Here is an 18171-nt window from a genome sequence, read left to right as displayed (position 1 = left end):
AATGTTTTCATACATATTATTTTTAATAAGGTTTAATGTTTAATTAAATAAAAAAAAATAACTATTATTTCCTTCAAGCCGGGATCAGTGGTTAACTAAAATTACTTTTTGTTTTTTGAAGTAAAATAAAAGTTAACACAAAGGTGAACTATACAAGTAAAACACATTTTATCTTTTAAATGAGTTATTTTATCATTATTTTATTTATTTTATGTATTAAATATTCATTCATTCATTCATTTTCTTTTCGGCTTAGTCCCTTTATTATTAATCCAGGGTCACCACAGTGGAATGAACCGCCAACTTATCCAGCATATGTTTCACACAGTGGATGCCCTTCCAGCTGCAACCCATCACTGGGAAACATCCATACACACTCATTCACACATATACACTACGGACAATTTTAGCTAACCCAATTCACCTATAACGCATGTTTTTGGACTGTGGGGGAAACCGGAGCACCTGGAGGAAACCCACAACCACAAGGGGAGAACATGCAAACTCCACACAAAAATGCCAGCTGACCCAGCCGAGACTCGAACTGGTGACCTTCTTGCTATGAGGTGATCGTGCTACCCACTGCGCCACCATGACGCATATATTAAACATATTATTATTATTTCATTAATAATATATTATTTTTATATAACAAAATAGCTAGAACTAATATAATTTTGAGCATTATAAACTAAATATAAACCCTACAAAAATTAAAATGACAAAAAACAAAAGTAAATCTTTTGTTTTTAAACGTTTTACATAAAACCTTAATATTACTTAGTAGCAGAATTAAAACAAACTTAATTTAAAGTTATTCAGAGGCTGCGTTTTAGTAAACACTCATAGATATTTACATATCAAAGTCAATGTCAGATTTACTGTCAATTCAACCATATATACAGGACATACAGAGAAACGAAATTGTGTTACTCTCAGACCCTAGGTGCCTAACATATAATATTAATACAAAAAGTAGAATTTTTAAAAGAAATGATAATAAATACAATTACACATTAATATAATCTAAACATATAGGTAAAAAAAATTGTAAACAGCACAATTACACTTAAGGACACATGGCAAGGAGGGCAAACCAGAGTTGTGCAGATGCAAAACAGTATATAGTGCTAAAAGTACAGTACATAGTGCAAACAAAACCGTATATAGTGTAAAAAAGTACAGTATATAGTGCAAACAAAAGAGTATATAGTGCAAAAAGTACAGTATATAGTGCAAAGAATACAGTATAGTGCAAACAAAACAGTATATAGTGCAAACGAAACAGTATATAGTGCAAAAAAGTACAGTATATAGTGCAAACAAAACAGTATATAGTGCAAACAAAACAGTATACAGTGCAAAAAGGTACAGTATAAAGCAAAACAATATATAATGCAAACAAAACAGTATATAGTGCAAAAAATACAGTTTAGTGCAAACAAAACAGTATATAGTGCAAAAAATACAGTATAGTGCAAACAAAACAGTATATAGTGCAAACGAAACAGTATATAGTGCAAAAAAGTACAGTATATAGTGCAAACAAAACAGTATATAGTGCAAAAAGTACAATATAATGCAAAACAGTATATAATGCAAACAAAACAGTAAATAGTGCTAAAAGTACAGTATATAGTGCAAACAAAACAATATATTTTGTTTGCACTATATACTATAACAGTATATCAAGAGCAAAATGTACAGTATAATGCAAAACAGTATATAATGTATATATATATATATATATATATATATATATATATATATATATATATATATATATATATATATATATATATATATATATATATGGAAAACACCCAATGTTGCTCATAATAGTGCATGGGTAAAGGAGAAATAAATGAATTATTTTACTTCTATAATATACACAAGTATTTAAATGTGCAGAATCACATTGTCTGAAGTTTTTTTTTTTTTTTTTGCTTTCGTTGGATGTTTTTCTTATCCTTATAAATAATGCATAGCTTGTTTTACTCCAACCAACGGCGCGCCTCGTTTTGCGGCGAGCCTCCGCCACGCAACCAATGAGAATCCAGGAATCGGATCCGTGCCCTCGAGTGCATTGCGATGCGTGTCATGTGACAGGCCTCGGTGAGAAATGCCAACATGGAACCGTGGCAAGGACGATGTTCTTCCCAACAATAACATTGAAAGGGACGCCTGGATTCATCCTATGTCGTGCATCCACAATCCGGACACTTTAATCAATATTCACACGAGGTAATGAGAAGGAAACCTATCGTCTCGCGTTCGATAAACCAGGTCGAAGTCGATTTTTTTAACACAGGGTCAGATTCGATCCAAACGACTCTACTTTGACGAACTTGACACCTGTTTGCGGAAATATCGTAGCCGTGTTTTCCGAAATAGTGCAGTTTTTCTGGGTTGTGTGCAGAAAGCATGTGTGCAGGCCTGTTTTCCTGCCCTGCTGACGCACTTTTGAGAAACACATGTCTGGAGCCTCGTGTGAGTGTGTGTGTGTTTGCTGTAGTTGAGCTTTGCTGCTGGCTTTGATGCGAGTTTGATTTGGTAGTTTGCGTCTGGTGGATTGTGTTTATGTTGTGGTGGTGATTTGTGTTGTGATGGTGTTTTTACAGCCCCTCCTCTTTCCAGCTCATAAACCTCGGTGCTTTAATCTCTGGTCCGTGCGCGTGGTGATGATGATGATGATGATGATGATGATGAGCATGGCTGCATGTAAACATTGCTCTCTGTGATTATTTTGTATGCGTTACGTTTGATTTAGATGCACGATGTCAAACTAGCTGTCAGTCGGATATATAATAGGCGGGTTAAATGCGTTTGTGTGTAATAGTTTATTTTTGAGAAAAAAAAGCATTGATTTGTCATATAATGCATCATTTTATGAGTTACATCGCTTTAAATCTGGTGAAAATTTACTTTTGGTTTGATATTTTGCTTTCAGCATTCATATTTAACATAACTGTGACAACATGAACACTGATATATCACTAATTATTCAAATGTAATCAAAATTGTACATTTTAATTAGCTTAAAGTTAAAGCATAATATAAAATGATAGCATGACTGTAGTGTATACGAGTGGATACACAAAATGGGCTGTATGTGTGTATTTATTGCTCTGCTCAAAGTTCTTGATTGCCTAAAATAAATAATTTATTTATTTGATATTAAGAGAAATGCATATATGTGTATATGTGTAAATTATAATAATGTAATGTAAATAACTGATCATAAATACTTTAATGAATTCAACTATTAACTCAAAAGTACATTTTATTATATTTAAGTATACAGTCATGCCTGAAATTATTCATATCATACCTCTGGCGAATTCTGATTTTAAAGATGTAAATAAAAGCTGAGAAATGCATGTATATTATTTACAATTATTGTTTCTTGTACATTGTCTTATTATCTTTTGGGAGAAGCCTGTGAAATTTACGGTATTAAAAAAAAATTATATAAATAAATAAATAATGGTGGTTAAATAAAAGTAACTTTAAATCAGAATTTGCCAGGGGTATGCATATTTTCAGGCTTGAATGTGTCTTAAAAGGATAGTTCACCTAAAAATAAAAATAAAATGTCATCATTTGTTTACTCACCCTTCACTTGTTCAAAACCTATTGGAGTTTCTTTCTTCCATTGAAGATATTTTGGAAAATGCAAGTTGAGAAAAAAAACAGTTTTATGTTGTGTGGATATATTTTTGGGAATAATCAAAATAGCCACTTTGTTTGGGTCAAAATGATGCATTAATATATATATATATATTTTTTTTTTACCAAAAATCATTAGAATACTAAGTAAGGACAATCTTCCATGAAGACATTTCATAAATAATTTAGCAGAATACATATAAATCTAATTTATAGTCCTCATGTACAATACAGAAAAAAGTAATTAGATTGATAGAAAGTAGGTATTTGGGGCATACAAATCCTTTATTTTTTAAATTGAAGATACTCAAGTTCAATGATTTGGCTCAATTTAAAACATCACAATTTATGTTTAAAGCTAGGAATAAATTACTTCTGAAATGCACAAAAAAGTTTTTTGAAGAAAGACAAGGGGGATATAATCTGAGAGAAGAACAACATTTTAGGAGGTTGAAAACAAGGACAACTTAAAAAATTTTGTGTATGTCTGTATGTGGTGTGAAATTATGGAACAGTCTAGAGCAGATTCTCAAACAATGTCAGGATATTAATCAATTTAAAAAGTTGAATAAATATATATTATTAAAGGAGTATAATGATGAATAGAGGGGATTGAAAAAGAATAAAATGAGAAAGGTAAGATGAAATTAAGTAATGGCTGTTTGCAATACTATGTTTTTTTTGGAGTCTATGTTATAAAATGTAAATGTACAAATGGAATCAAACATAAAATATATCAAAGATGCCAAAAGGATAAAATATGTCACATGTAAAAAGAAGAGATAAGTAAAAGAAAACATAAGTTGAAGTAATAAACGAATGATGTGTGTGGTAATGGGGTGGGAAAATAATAAGCTTGTGCTTCATCCTGCTCCATTTTCGATCGTGTTGAAGAATTTTTATGTAAGATATTTCTGTTTGAAAATAAATAAATCAAATCAAATCTATAATCAAAATTATATTTTTGATATGGATTGCTACAAATGGAATTTGTCCAACTTTAAAGGAGATTTTTCTGTTGAAAACAAAAGAAGATATTTTGAAAAATGCTGGTTGCTTGCACCCATTAACTTCCATAGTAGTTTTTTTTACCCCTACTATGAAGGTCAATAACAACCAACATTCTTCAAAATATCTCGTTTTGTGTTCAGCAGAAGAAAGAATCTCATAAAGGTCTAATGAAGGACAAAACATGATGATGTAATTTCATTTTTTTGTGAATCATCCCTTTAATTCTTCAACTTTTTCTTCCATTTTTTTTCTTCTCACAGTGTTTACAAACCGTGGCAATACTTCCGCCTTCTTCTGACCTGCGCACCAACCAATGGTCTCCATAAGCGACAAAGCGGTGGCCACTGCTAATGAATCGTTTGCGGACCATGCCTTGGCCACCCTGCCCTTCGCGGAGGTGGGCGGCAGCGAGAGCAGCGAGCGGGGCAGCTCCATCTCCTGCTCTAGCCCCGAAACCGGAGATGTTGGAGCTCGACTCTGCTTCAGCCCCGGGGAGGAAGACGACGACGAAGGCCCTTTGCAGATCTTCCTAGACTCCGCAGAGGAGCTATTAACCCAGATACCCAAGATGCCTGATTTTATACCCCAGCTCTCCAGCAACTTCTCCCCAACCCTGGAGGACATCGAGGAGTTTTTAATGGAGAAGATGGAGCTGCATGCTCCTCTGAGTCCAGAGGAGAAGTCAAAAGAGGATGACGCTCCCATACCGCCGTCTTCCCCTGGCGAATCTGAGGAGAAATTCAGCATGATGGCAACGTCTCCGACGACTCAAAGTGTTAATGCTACAGCTAGTGCCACATCGGTGCTTGTTGGTGCTCCATTTGTACTTCAATTGCAACCTCTCCAGCTAAGCCATGCCCTCCCGCAGTCAGACAACCAATCGGGTATGGCCAGTGGGCTCCGCGTGGCCCACCTGGTGCTCGGTGTCCAAGGGGCACAGAACATTACGCTTCTTTCACCGCAGGTGCCGTCTGCAACTCTTCTGCCCATCGTAGGTGAAGCCGTCAACCAAGACCAAAAGTATGTGAAGATCGCTCCGCTGCCCATTGCCGTCAGGGCGGTCGGAATCGCGGGCGCAGGCCTAGTCAAAGCCATCACTCCACGTCCATCCAGGTCCACAACGGAAACCTTGCGGGTACATAAATGCTCTCACCCAGGGTGTGAGAAGATGTACACTAAGAGCAGCCATCTGAAGGCCCACTTCCGCAGACACACGGGAGAGAAACCCTACCTGTGCAGCTGGCCCGACTGCGGCTGGAGGTAGGAGCTACCTTTTAGTTCATTCATTCATTCATTCATTCATTCATTCATTCATTCATTTTCTTTTTGGCTTAATCCCTTTATTAATCCGGGGTCGCCACAGCGGAATGAACCGCCAACTTATCCAGCATATGTTTACGCAATGAATGCCCTTCCAGCTGCAACCCATCACTGGGAAACATCCATACACACTCATTCACACTCATACACTACGGACAATTTAGCCTATACCCAATTCACCTGTACCGCATGTCTTTGGACTATGGGGGAAACCGGAGCACCCGGAGGAAACCCACACGAACGCGTGGAGAACATGCAAACTCCACACAGAAACACCAACTGAGCCAGCCGAGGCTTGAACCAGCGACCTTCTTGCTGTGAGGCATCAGCACTACCTACTGCGCCACCGCGTCGCCCCGATTTTTAGTTTAGTGTCATTAAAATAATGTCAAAAGTTTAAAGGGATGCTTCACTTAAAGGTCCAGTGAAATTAAAATATAATTTTTAGATGTTAGTCTTAAGGCTAAAATTTGCGTTTAGAAAACTGTCGCCTGACAGCAAGAAGGACGCTGATTCGAGTCCCAACTAGTTGGCACTTTCGGAGGAATTTTCATGTTCTCCCCGTGTTGGCGTGAGTTTCCTCTGGGTGCTCTGGTCTCCCCCACAGTCCAAACACATGCGCTATACGTCAATTGGAAGAACTAAATTGGCCGTAGTGGATGAGTGTGTGTGTGTGTGTGTGTGTGTGTGTGTGTGTGTGTGTGTGTGTGTGAATGTGAGTGTATGATTTTTTCCCAGTACTGAGTTGCGGCTTGAAAGGCATCCACTGCATAAAACGTGTGCTGGAAGAGTTGGCGGTTCATTCTGCTGTGGCAACAACTGAAACAGAGACTAAGCCAAAGGAAAATGAATGAATGAAAATATAATACAGTTATAAACATATGAAGAGTTCAGATGCAAAAACCGCTAAACACCACCTCTGCCAAAAATGAGCTATTGACATTGAGTCAATGCTTTAGGCATTTAGTACACCATCAACAAGTAGATTTGCTTCTAATCACTCTAATGTGTGAGTGAGGTGCCTGATGGGAAATGTAGTGCAGTTCGTTGGTAGAATTGTAGTCCGGGTGCATGTTTTCCAGCGATCTGCAAGGCCTAGATGGTGATTCTCCAAATGATCTTCTTTGTGACAAGAGAAACTCAAATAGGTTTTGAGCAAATAAATGATGATTGAATTTTCATTTTGGGGTGAACTTTCCCTTTAAGGTAATGACACTTGCTTTGAGTAAACTTCAGTTTTGTGTGAACTATCCCTTTAAATCATACAAATGCATTAGTCAGCTACTGTGGGAATCTTTGAATCTTAAGTAGGTCATTATAAGCTAATTAACATCAATCCCTATAACAAGTCCTTGAATTGCTGATTTTGTTCCAGTAGTCATGAGCTGATGTTCTGCTGTGATTTTTATTTTAAAGGTTTTCTCGTTCTGATGAGCTGTCCCGCCATCGACGCTCTCACTCGGGAGTCAAGCCTTACGAGTGCACAATGTGCGACAAAAAGTTCGCCAGGAGCGACCACCTATCCAAACACACTAAAGTGCACCGGGGTCCCCGCGCCGGCAGACTGGTCCGAGCAAACGTCTGACCCCCTCCCCGGCCCCGAAAAAACCCACCGTGTGTGATTCCTGGAGTCTGAGAGGGAACGCTACGATATCTAAATGAGCTCACAAGCTGAAACCCTTCGCCTTCATTTACGTCTGTTTCCTCCCTTCTCCCCCCTTTTTTTAAAATCGTTTCTCCAGATGTTTGTTTTCCTTGGTGCTACAGTCAGCTAACTTGAAACTCAGGGATGTGATTGTTAAGCTCAAATGCAGATTTCTGGCTTTTCGGTGGGCTGAAGTAAAGTCGAGTTGCATGCGGCGGATTACCTCCGATTGCCTATAACCTGAGTTTGCAGGTAGTCTAAATGGCAATATAATCTGAGGATAATCCGTGTTTCTTGTATATTTTGTGAATACTGTGTTATAGATCTAACCGGGTAAAGATATAAATAAGGAATCCAGTATTTGTTTGTGTTTTGGTTTGGCTGTTGAGCGTAAAAAAACCGAAGCCAGAATGCTGCAGAATTTCCCTTCCCTTTGAAATTAAAACAATATGCACTATGATTTAGGCTATTATGTTATGCAATATCAGACATGGCCTCTATCTGGGTGAATCTCAAGGAGAAATGTCAAGAAATGCAATATTTAGTCATGTTTACTGGAAGTAAATGCGTTAAATATATGTAATAATAAGTCGTTATAAAATATGTTAGACTTTACTAGACATTTTTGACATGGGTGTTTCCCAGTACTGGGTTGTGGCTGGGATATGCCAGAGTAGTTGGTGGTTCATTCCACTGTGGCGACCCCTAATAAATCAGGGACTACGTTGTAGGAAAATGAAAGAATGAACAAAAAAAACATATCATATTGCGCAATACAAATCTCATTATGCTATTCCATAATATCAGTGGTGGATACTGAATCATACTTGGGTAAAAGTACTATTACTTGCCTAAAAATGTAGCGCAAGTAGAGTAAAAGTATCTGTTGTGAATATTACTTGAAGAATGAGTAAAAAGTAGACCTTTCAAAAGTACCCAAGAGTAGTGAGTATTGCGCTTTAAAAAGCTGATGCATATACATGTAATTTGTGGATGTGTGTAAACGTAACATTCTGTAGTGCATCTAGTTATTGTTACGTATAAGATACGGGGGAAGGATCCAAAGTGCAAGTAAAAAATGTTTATTTGACACAGTCAAAATAACCAGACAGGACAGGGAAAAATGAGTGAGAGAACGAGGGGTAAGGGTGGTAGCAACCGGGAGACAGACAGACGATAATCAGGTCCAGCAGACACTCCTCACAGTCCTGAGCACAGACAGACATACATGAGCAAACACAACGAACTGACAAGGAAACATAGAACTGTAGCCCAGATATAGACCCACAAATGAACCTCAGCTGTCGAGCTAATCAAAACAGCTGAGTATCGGCATGACACGTGACCATAACAAATACACGTAGACAACCAAAACAAAACAAACCCACGTGACAAAACAGACGCTCCGGAAAGCGCACAAACCTGCAATCGTGACAGTACCCTTCCTCTTAAGAGCACCTCCTGGTGCTCCCAGAAGAGCTTACCTGGCGATTGTAATCATCGATAAGAGAGTGATCCAATATGTCCCTAGCAGGAACCCAACTTCTCTCCTCTGGACCGTAACCTTCCCAGTCCACCAAGTACTGAAATCCTCGCCCCCTCCGTCTCGAATCCAGAATGCGCTTAACCGAATAAACGGTCTCCCCATCTACGAGACGCGGCGGGGGAGGGACCGGTGTAGGCGGATTAATGGCCGCATGAAAAACGGGCTTTAATTTGGAGACATGAAACACGGGATGTATTCTCCTGTACGTTGGAGGAAGTTTGAGGCGGACTGCCACCGGACTAATGATTTTGATGACAGTGAACGGGCCAATAAATTTAGGTGCAAGTTTATTACATACGGAACGCAAGGGAATATTCTTGGTTGAAAGCCACACTTTTTGACCGACGACGTAAACGGGAGGCTTAGACCGGTGGCGATCGGCTTTAGCCTTGGTGCGCGCACCCACTTGGAGGAGGGTCTGTCTGGCCCTGTTCCAAGTGCGTCGACACCTCTGGACAAAGGCGTGGGCGGAGGGGACCGCGACTTCGGATTCCAGACTGGGAAAAGCTGGTGGCTGGTAACCTAAACTACACTGAAACGGAGAGAGGCCCGTGGCAGACACTGGTAATGAGTTGTGTGCGTACTCCACCCAAGGGAGTTGCTGACTCCAAGAGGTGGGATTCTGGGAAACCAAACAACGTAACATGCGCTCGAGATCTTGGTTGGCCCTTTCGGTCTGTCCGTTACTCTGAGGATGGAAACCAGAAGAAAGACTTACAGTCGCCCCCAATAACCGACAAAATTCTCTCCAAAATTTAGAGACAAACTGAGGCCCCCTGTCAGAAACCACGTCCGTCGGGAGGCCATGAATGCGAAAGACGTGATTAATGACAGCATCCGCTGTCTCTCTGGCTGAGGGTAATTTGGGCAGAGGAATAAAATGAGTGGCCTTCGAGAACCGGTCCACTACGGTCAAAACAGCCGTATTGCCACCAGATGGCGGGAGACCTGTGACAAAATCTAGCGAAATGTGCGACCAGGGTCTCGAAGGCACTGACAGAGGATGAAGGAGTCCAGCGGGAGGTCGATTAGAAGTCTTAGAAACAGCACAAACAGAACAGGCCAAAACAAACTCACGTATGTCCCGTGCCATAGCTGGCCACCAGAATCGCTGTTTAACCAAAAATATAGTACGACTCACCCCAGGATGACAAGCCACTTTGGAGGAATGCCCCCATCGAATGACGTCAGACCGAATCTCCTCCGGCACAAACAAGCGGCTGGGTGGGCATCCGGCCGGGGGCGTTACCCCATCCAGGGCTGTGCGAACCCTGCTCTCGATTTCCCATGTTACCGCAGAAATACAAATCTTCTGAGGAACGATGGTTTCAAGAGTCGTATTGCGCTCGGAAAAATCAAAAAGACGGGATAACGCATCGGGTTTGATGTTTTTAGAACCCGGTCGATAAGAGATGGTAAAGTCGAAACGTCCGAAAAATAATGCCCACCGAGCCTGCCTGGAGCTAAGTCGTTTGGCGGACTTGATGTATTCAAGGTTCTTATGGTCGGTCCAAACGATAAAGGGAACCCCCGAACCCTCCAACCAATGACGCCACTCCTCCAAAGCGAGTTTGACAGCCAACAACTCCCTATTACCAATGTCGTAGTTACGTTCTGCGGGAGATAATCGGTGTGAAAAAAACGCGCAAGGATGAATTCTGTCGTCCGAGGATGCACGCTGGGACAGGATAGCGCCCACCCCCACCTCTGACGCATCAACCTCCACCACAAACTGCCGGGAGGGATCAGGAGTCACCAGAATGGGGGCTGAAACAAAGCGGCCCTTTAATTTTGTGAATGCAGCCTGTGCTGCACTCGACCACCTGAAGGGAGTCTTGGAAGAGGTTAAGGACGTCAGAGGGGCGGCGAGCTGGCTGAAATTGCGAATAAAACGCCGGTAAAAATTGGCGAAGCCCAGAAATCTCTGCAGGGCCTTACGAGACTCCGGAATTGGCCAATTCACCACAGCCTGAATCTTCTCTGGATCCATGCGCACCCCCTCGACCGACACAATGTGTCCTAGAAATGGAACAGACTGTGCATGGAACACGCATTTCTCCGCCTTGACAAAAAGCCCATTCTCTAGCAGCCTCTGAAGCACTCGCCTGACGTGCTGCACATGTTCCTGGAGAGAACGGGAAAAAATCAGAATGTCATCCAGGTAGACATAAATAAACTGATCTATCATATCTCGCAACACATCATTAACGAGTGCTTGGAAAACTGCGGGGGCGTTGGAAAGTCCAAAAGGGAGAACACAATATTCAAAATGACCCCTGGGGGTATTAAATGCAGTTTTCCATTCATGACCCTGCTTAATGCGAACCAAATGATATGCGTTGCGGAGATCTAATTTCGTGAAAAAAGATGCCCCTTGCAGACGCTCGAATGCTGAAGACATCAGCGGCAAAGGATATGTATTCTTCACCGTGATGTTGTTCAGCCCTCGATAATCAATGCAAGGTCGAAGAGACCCATCTTTCTTTTTCACGAAAAAGAACCCCGCCCCCGCCGGTGAAGAAGAAGGGCGAATGATCTTAGCCGCTAGAGAATCAGAAATGTATTTCTCCATGGCCTCCCTCTCAGGAATGGAAAGAGAGTATAACTTGCCTTTAGGCGGAGATGTACCTGGCAACAAATCTATAGCACAGTCATAGGGACGATGAGGAGGCAGAGAAGCAGCCCGAGACTTACTGAACACTCTCTTCAGGTCAAGGTACTCACTGGGCACGTTTGACAGGTCCATGCGCTCCTCCTGAAACACAGAACAAGACACAGCAGAACGAGCAGACGAAAGACAACACTCATGACAGTTCTCACTCCACGAAAATATTGTATTAAGGCCCCAATTGATATGAGGTTTATGGAGCACCAACCAAGGATGCCCTAAAACCACCGGTGTGTTAGAACAGTCTGTTAAAAGAAATGGTATGTGTTCAACATGATTTCCGGATGTAATAAGCTTTATGGGTTTGGTAGAGTGAGTGATTGTGGGAAGAGAAATCCCGCTGAGGGCGCGTACAGAAATAGGTTGTGAAAGAGCGATAACCGGAAGTTTTAAACTGAAAGCAAAACTAGAGTCAATGAAATTCCCCTCTGCCCCGGAATCAATAAGGGCATGGGTGTTCTGGGTTCCGGAACCCCAAGATAAGGTAGCGGGCAGTAATGTAGTCGCCGCAGAGGGTTTATTCAGACTGATTTCACCCATCAGTAACCTCTTACCTACTGATGGGTGTTGTCTTTTACTGGACAAGAATTCACGCGGTGTCCAGCGCCACCACAGTAGAGGCAGAGTCCCTCATTTCTCCGTCGCCGCTTCTCCTGCACGGACAGGCGGGATCTGCCCACCTGCATGGGTTCCGGGTCAACACCTCCCACTTCCGCCGCCGCAGCCAAAACCAGAGGGTCCGAGACTGGATCCGAATGTCTCCCGTGCTGCATGCGATTCTCTCGGCGAAGTAGTCTGGTATCCACTCGGATAGCCAGATCTACTAGTTCGTCCAGAGTCTTAGGGAGTTCCAATGTATAGATCTCGTCCTGCAGACGATCAGACAAACCATGCAGGAACATGTCCCACTGTGCCTCCATGTTCCAGCCGCATTCAGCGGCCAAGGTCCGGAACTCGATCGAGTAATCCGCCACGCTCCGACTCCCCTGCCGGAGCTCAGCGAGGACTCGGGCGGCCTCTCTCCCGGAAGCGGCCCGATCAAAAACCTTCTTGAGTTCCTTAGAGAACAGTTCAAACGAAGCACAACATGGCAGCTTTTGTTCCCAGGCTGTGGTCCCCCACAGAGCCGCCTTTCCCGAAAGGAGAGTTATGACGAAGGCAACCTTAGACTGCTCCGTGGAAAATAGTGACGGTTGCAACGTTATATACAAGGAACATTTAGACAGGAAGGACCGACACAAGTGAGGCTCTCCAGAATAACAGGTCGGGGGAGGAAGGCGAGGTTCGACAGCACGGTTGGCAACCACTGGTGCTGGTAGAACTTCTGGAGCTGGTACAGCTGCAACTTGTGCCGCTCCAGTAACCAGCTGCTGGACCTGAGTGGTAAGCAGAGACACTTGGCCGACCAAAGTCTGAATGGCCTGTGCGGTGGTAGCCAAAGCCTCATCCTGCCGATCAATCCTGGCATTGCTGAGCGAGACGAAATCCGAGATCTGTGATATACTCGCTGGATCCATATTCAGGTCAGTTCGTTTTGTTACGTATAAGATACGGGGGAAGGATCCAAAGTGCAAGTAAAAAATGTTTATTTGACACAGTCAAAATAACCAGACAGGACAGGGAAAAATGAGTGAGAGAACGAGGGGTAAGGGTGGTAGCAACCGGGAGACAGACAGACGATAATCAGGTCCAGCAGACACTCCTCACAGTCCTGAGCACAGACAGACATACATGAGCAAACACAACGAACTGACAAGGAAACATAGAACTGTAGCCCAGATATAGACCCACAAATGAACCTCAGCTGTCGAGCTAATCAAAACAGCTGAGTATCGGCATGACACGTGACCATAACAAATACACGTAGACAACCAAAACAAAACAAACCCACGTGACAAAACAGACGCTCCGGAAAGCGCACAAACCTGCAATCGTGACAGTTATTGCCTAGCAGGCACACAATGTCATAAGACGTTAATATTAGGTTGAATTTAGGTTGTGATGTCAGATGACCAAAATTCAATGTCTAGCCAGCATCTGTCATTTTGATGTCCATTAACGACGTCAAATGACGATGTTGGTATTTGTTTGATTTTAAGTTGTGTTAGAAAGTAACCAAAATCCAACGTCGAGCCAACATCTTAAACCAACGCCATATTGACGTCAAATACTGACATTTATTCGTTAGGTATGGCAACCAAAATCCAACTTTTGATAGGCGTCAGAGTGGTAACGTTCACACAACGACAAGCTGTAACGTAACATCATTAAACGTTGATATTTGGTTGATTTTTAGGTCGCACGTTGAGTTCTGACGTCAACCAGATTTTCATTTCCAAACAAAATGCAACGTTCCCACAACCTTGGGATACAACTTCAATCTGACGGCCATTTCCATTTTTTAAGGCCATTTCGGTCTTCATACAGCATCTGAACAGTCTCTGGGCTAACGCGTGTTAAGATTTTGGACATCTTCTTGGACACTTTTAACGCTTCCAAACAGTTTGCTGCAATTATAAATCGCCCATGTCTCAAGGTTGTTCATTATGCTGCGATTTACTTTCTATGTGCGATTTGATTGGACAGGAATCACAGGACTGATTTTTCTAATCCCCATAGAAAAAAAAAAAATAAAGCAGTGACTGCAGGTTGAAGGAAAACAGGGGAGTAAAAGTACCGATACAGCACTAAAAATGTACTCAAGGGAAAGTTAAAGTACATATTCTATTATATTATATTATATTATATTATATTATATTATATTATATTATATTATATTATATTATTTATTAATTTGGGTTGCCAAAGTGGAATGAACCGCTAACTAATCCAGCATATGTTTTACACAGCGGATGCCCTTTCCAGCTGCAACCCACCACTGGGAATTATATTATATTATATTATATTATATTATATTATATTATATTATATTATATTATATTATATTATATTATATTATATTATATTATATTATAGCATTACATAAATAAGATTGTTTTTGCATTAAAGGGCTAGTTCACCCAAAAATATTAATTATTTACGCACCCATATTTGTTCAAAACCTTCCTCTCTTTTGTTGAACATTAGGTATGTTTCCATCCATTTTGGATATGTGCATAATAACTGGTTGATGGTAACACCAAGATGCGTATCAATTTTGAAAATGGGCATAAAAACATATGCGAATAAGTGAGTAGAATAAAGTTTTTATTCGGTAAGGAAAGATGCAGATCAACTATAATGAAAACACTTTTACTGAACAAATTCCAGTATGCGCATTAAAAAGGTCATGTGATTTTGTTATAAGAGATCATATGATGATAAAAATACCTGTGAGTGGACAAACCAGCAGCCTGAGCTCATTGTAAAATAGGGCTGGGCGATATGGCAAAAAGGCAATCTCGATAATTATTTTGCATATTGAAGATAATGATATATATTTTGTAAATTTATATTTTATATTCTCGATTATATAAGTTCTTAATGCTTCCAGATTTGAAAGAGTATCACAACAATGATTGAAGCCAGAAATATTAGAGGGTCCATTAAATGCCATAACATATTTTTCGGCTGATAAATTCAGAACATCTCTAATATCAATACACTTTAGATTCTCATTGTTGCACATTTCTGCTGTGTGATTGGCTCTTAGATCAATATGGAATAAAAAAGTCCAGACCTCACTATTGTTATTGACATAAATTTTATCGCGATTCGATATAATATCGTTTATCGCCCCTGAAATGTTGTTTTGGTCATTCTAAAACGCCATGAGCATCTCAGTATTAGTGTTATTTTATTATTAATGAGTTCCGGAATTGTCAAAGTGTCTGCGCTCCGCGTCTCACACCTCTAAACGCCACCATGCGTTCAATACGTGTCGGCATTCTCTTCTGAGGTGCAAGTTATTTATTAAATAAAGAAAAGATTCACGCAGCTTCTTAGACCACAGCAAAATACGTTTTTATATTTGATATTTGGCGCAAGTTAATAAGGAAGTGACGATTTTGTTCTCTTTGACTCATTGGATGGAATTGCTGCTTTTATTTGCACGTCTTTTATGCCATATTTCAGTTTTGCGCATAAATTTAATTCGCATTTTTGGATGGAAACAGCTATTACATCCATTGACTTCCATAGTATTTTCTTTTTCTATTATGGATGACGATGTGTGCCTTCTTCAAAATATCTTCTTTTGTGAGAAGAAAAACTCAGATAGGATTTGAAAAAATTAGGGGTTGTTTTAAAATTTCCATTTTGGGGTGAACTTTCCCTTTAAGGTAATGACAGTAAGCAGAGGAAATGAACACAACAATGCATAAAAAAGACACACACATTTTTGTATTTGACGTTTCTTTGCGAGATTCACCTTATAAAAGTACTCTAGCTCTTATACGCGAATTGTTGTGTAATGCAGGATTAGGTCCTGTGTGTATTTGTGTTTTTATTTTGTACTTCGAATGTTTAGTCGCCCCCCCTTCCCCCTCGCGCAAATCCAATCGCATCAAAATAAAAACATCAGGAATGTTCGTGGCCCAATCACATCCCTGCGCCAGCTGAAAGGTATTTATGCATCAAGTCGCTTTCCACGATTTAGTTTTTCTCGTGCCTCATCTCTCTCAGTCTGTTGAGAGCGTATGCCAAACCGGGATTTCGTCCACGTACGGGCCCCCGTGGATAACATCACTACATGTATGGACGAATTTGATGTACTGTAAAACTTATATAAGCTAGAAACAACTTTCTCTTCGATCTGTAATCACACAAAAGAGAATTGTTTCCTTTATGTTGTCGTAATGTGCTTTGCATTAGATCAATGCATTTTTTTCTACTTAGTGCCGTCACGGTTGATAAGCTAAATCGCTGAGGACAGCAGTTACTGTTTGCAAAAAATAAAAAATAAAAAAAAACTGGCAGCTGATCGTTTCCAGTTGAAATGAAGCTATCTGGACATCATGTTACCAATACGCCATTGAAGGCTGCAGCTCTGTCATCCATTGGACTGTGCTCGAGTTTCTTTTTGACCATGGATGGGAATTTCCGTGGCGTCGTCTTGCCTTTTTAAATTGGGTCCTAACTACTTTATGCATTTTTCTTTCCTGCTCTACTTAGTAGCTATCATAAACCATCAGGTGCTCTACATACTTAGTGTCCGGACTTCTCAGTCTTCTAACGGTTGTAGCACTCTCGTAGATCTCATCACTTTTAACATCACAACGAGAGCATCCTGATTGACAGTGTTTCCAATAGTACTACCATGTACTGCCTGTTTTAAGATACTGTTCCCTTTTATTTTTGAAGGGAGTTGTCTGTTAATGGAAGTTATATTATTTTCCTTTCCAAGGGCTCATCCTTGATTTTTCTGCCACCACCTTCATCCCAATAAAAGCATTAAATTATTTACTTTACCTACAACATCATGCTAATGCATTAACTGTTTTCATTTACACAAACCATCCGACTGGAGCTGCTCTCATGTCATATAGCTGGTCAAATTTAGCTTCTATTTTTGAAAAATGCTATTTTCCTATGTAAGAAAATAAAGTAAAAAGAGAAAACAACAACCACCTTTTGGAAAAGCTGTGATATGTCACCTTTAAGGTTTAGATAGATCTAATCGGGTTAAGCAATGAAAGGGTTACTTGCACTTTTGACTACAAAATGAGTATTTTACCCCCTGAGAATGCATGGCAAGCAGTGGATTTTATATACATATATAAATATTGGACTTATTAATATTTTTTGCTTTATACATTTTTTTATGCGCTTGTCTATTCAAGTGTTTATTATGGTTTCTGTCCTTTTTATGCTTTATATTTTGTCCATATATGCACTACCTGACAAAAGTCTTGTTGTTGATCCCAGTTAAGCACAACAAATAATAACTTGACTTCTAGTTGATCATTTGGAGAAGTGGCAGAAAGTAGATTTTTCCAATGAATCATCTGTTGAACTGCATCCCAATCATCACAAATACTGCAGAAGACCTATTGGAACCTGCGTGGACCCAAGATTCTCACAGAAATCAGTCAAGTTTGGTGAAGGAAAATTCATGGTTTGGGGTTCCATTCAGTATGGGGGTATGCAAGAGATCTGCAGAGTGGATGGCAACATCAACAGCCTGAGGTATCAAGACATTTGTGCTGCCCATTAGATTACAAACCACAGGAGAAGGCAAATTCTTCAGCAGGATGGTGCTCATTCTCATACTTCAGCCTCCACATCAAAGTTCCTGAAAGCAAAGATGCTTTAGGATTGGCCAGCCCAGTCACCAGACATGAACATTATTGAACATGTCTGGGTAAGATGAAG

General features: G+C 40.6%; 1 protein-coding gene across 1 annotated transcript; it reads left to right on the top strand.

Moving 5' to 3' along the window:
• The first annotated feature begins 2115 nt into the window (after positions 1–2115).
• Positions 2116–17276, top strand: si:ch211-117k10.3 (Krueppel-like factor 15). Its single transcript, XM_056467926.1, has 3 exons — positions 2116–2244; positions 4941–5940; positions 7417–17276. Exons 2-3 carry the CDS (start codon positions 4994–4996, stop codon positions 7583–7585), a joined length of 1116 nt encoding a protein of 371 aa, XP_056323901.1. The 5' UTR covers positions 2116–2244; positions 4941–4993; the 3' UTR covers positions 7586–17276.
• Positions 17277–18171: the final 895 nt, after the last annotated feature.

Source organism: Danio aesculapii, chromosome 11 (genome assembly GCF_903798145.1).
Source record: "Danio aesculapii chromosome 11, fDanAes4.1, whole genome shotgun sequence".
NCBI lineage: Eukaryota > Metazoa > Chordata > Actinopteri > Cypriniformes > Danionidae > Danio > Danio aesculapii.
The sequence above is the reverse complement of the archived record's forward strand: the minus strand, read 5'-3'. Positions and strand labels throughout refer to the sequence as shown.

What these genes read in the sequence shown, in the direction of transcription:
- si:ch211-117k10.3 (XM_056467926.1), top strand. Translation starts at nt 4,994, where the DNA reads ATGGTCTCCATAAGCGACAAAGCGGTGGCCACTGCTAATGAATCGTTT. An exon ending in TGGCCCGACTGCGGCTGGAG is followed by an intron (nt 5,941 to 7,416) that starts GTAGGAGCTACC and finishes TTTATTTTAAAG; the next exon opens with GTTTTCTCGTTCTGATGAGC.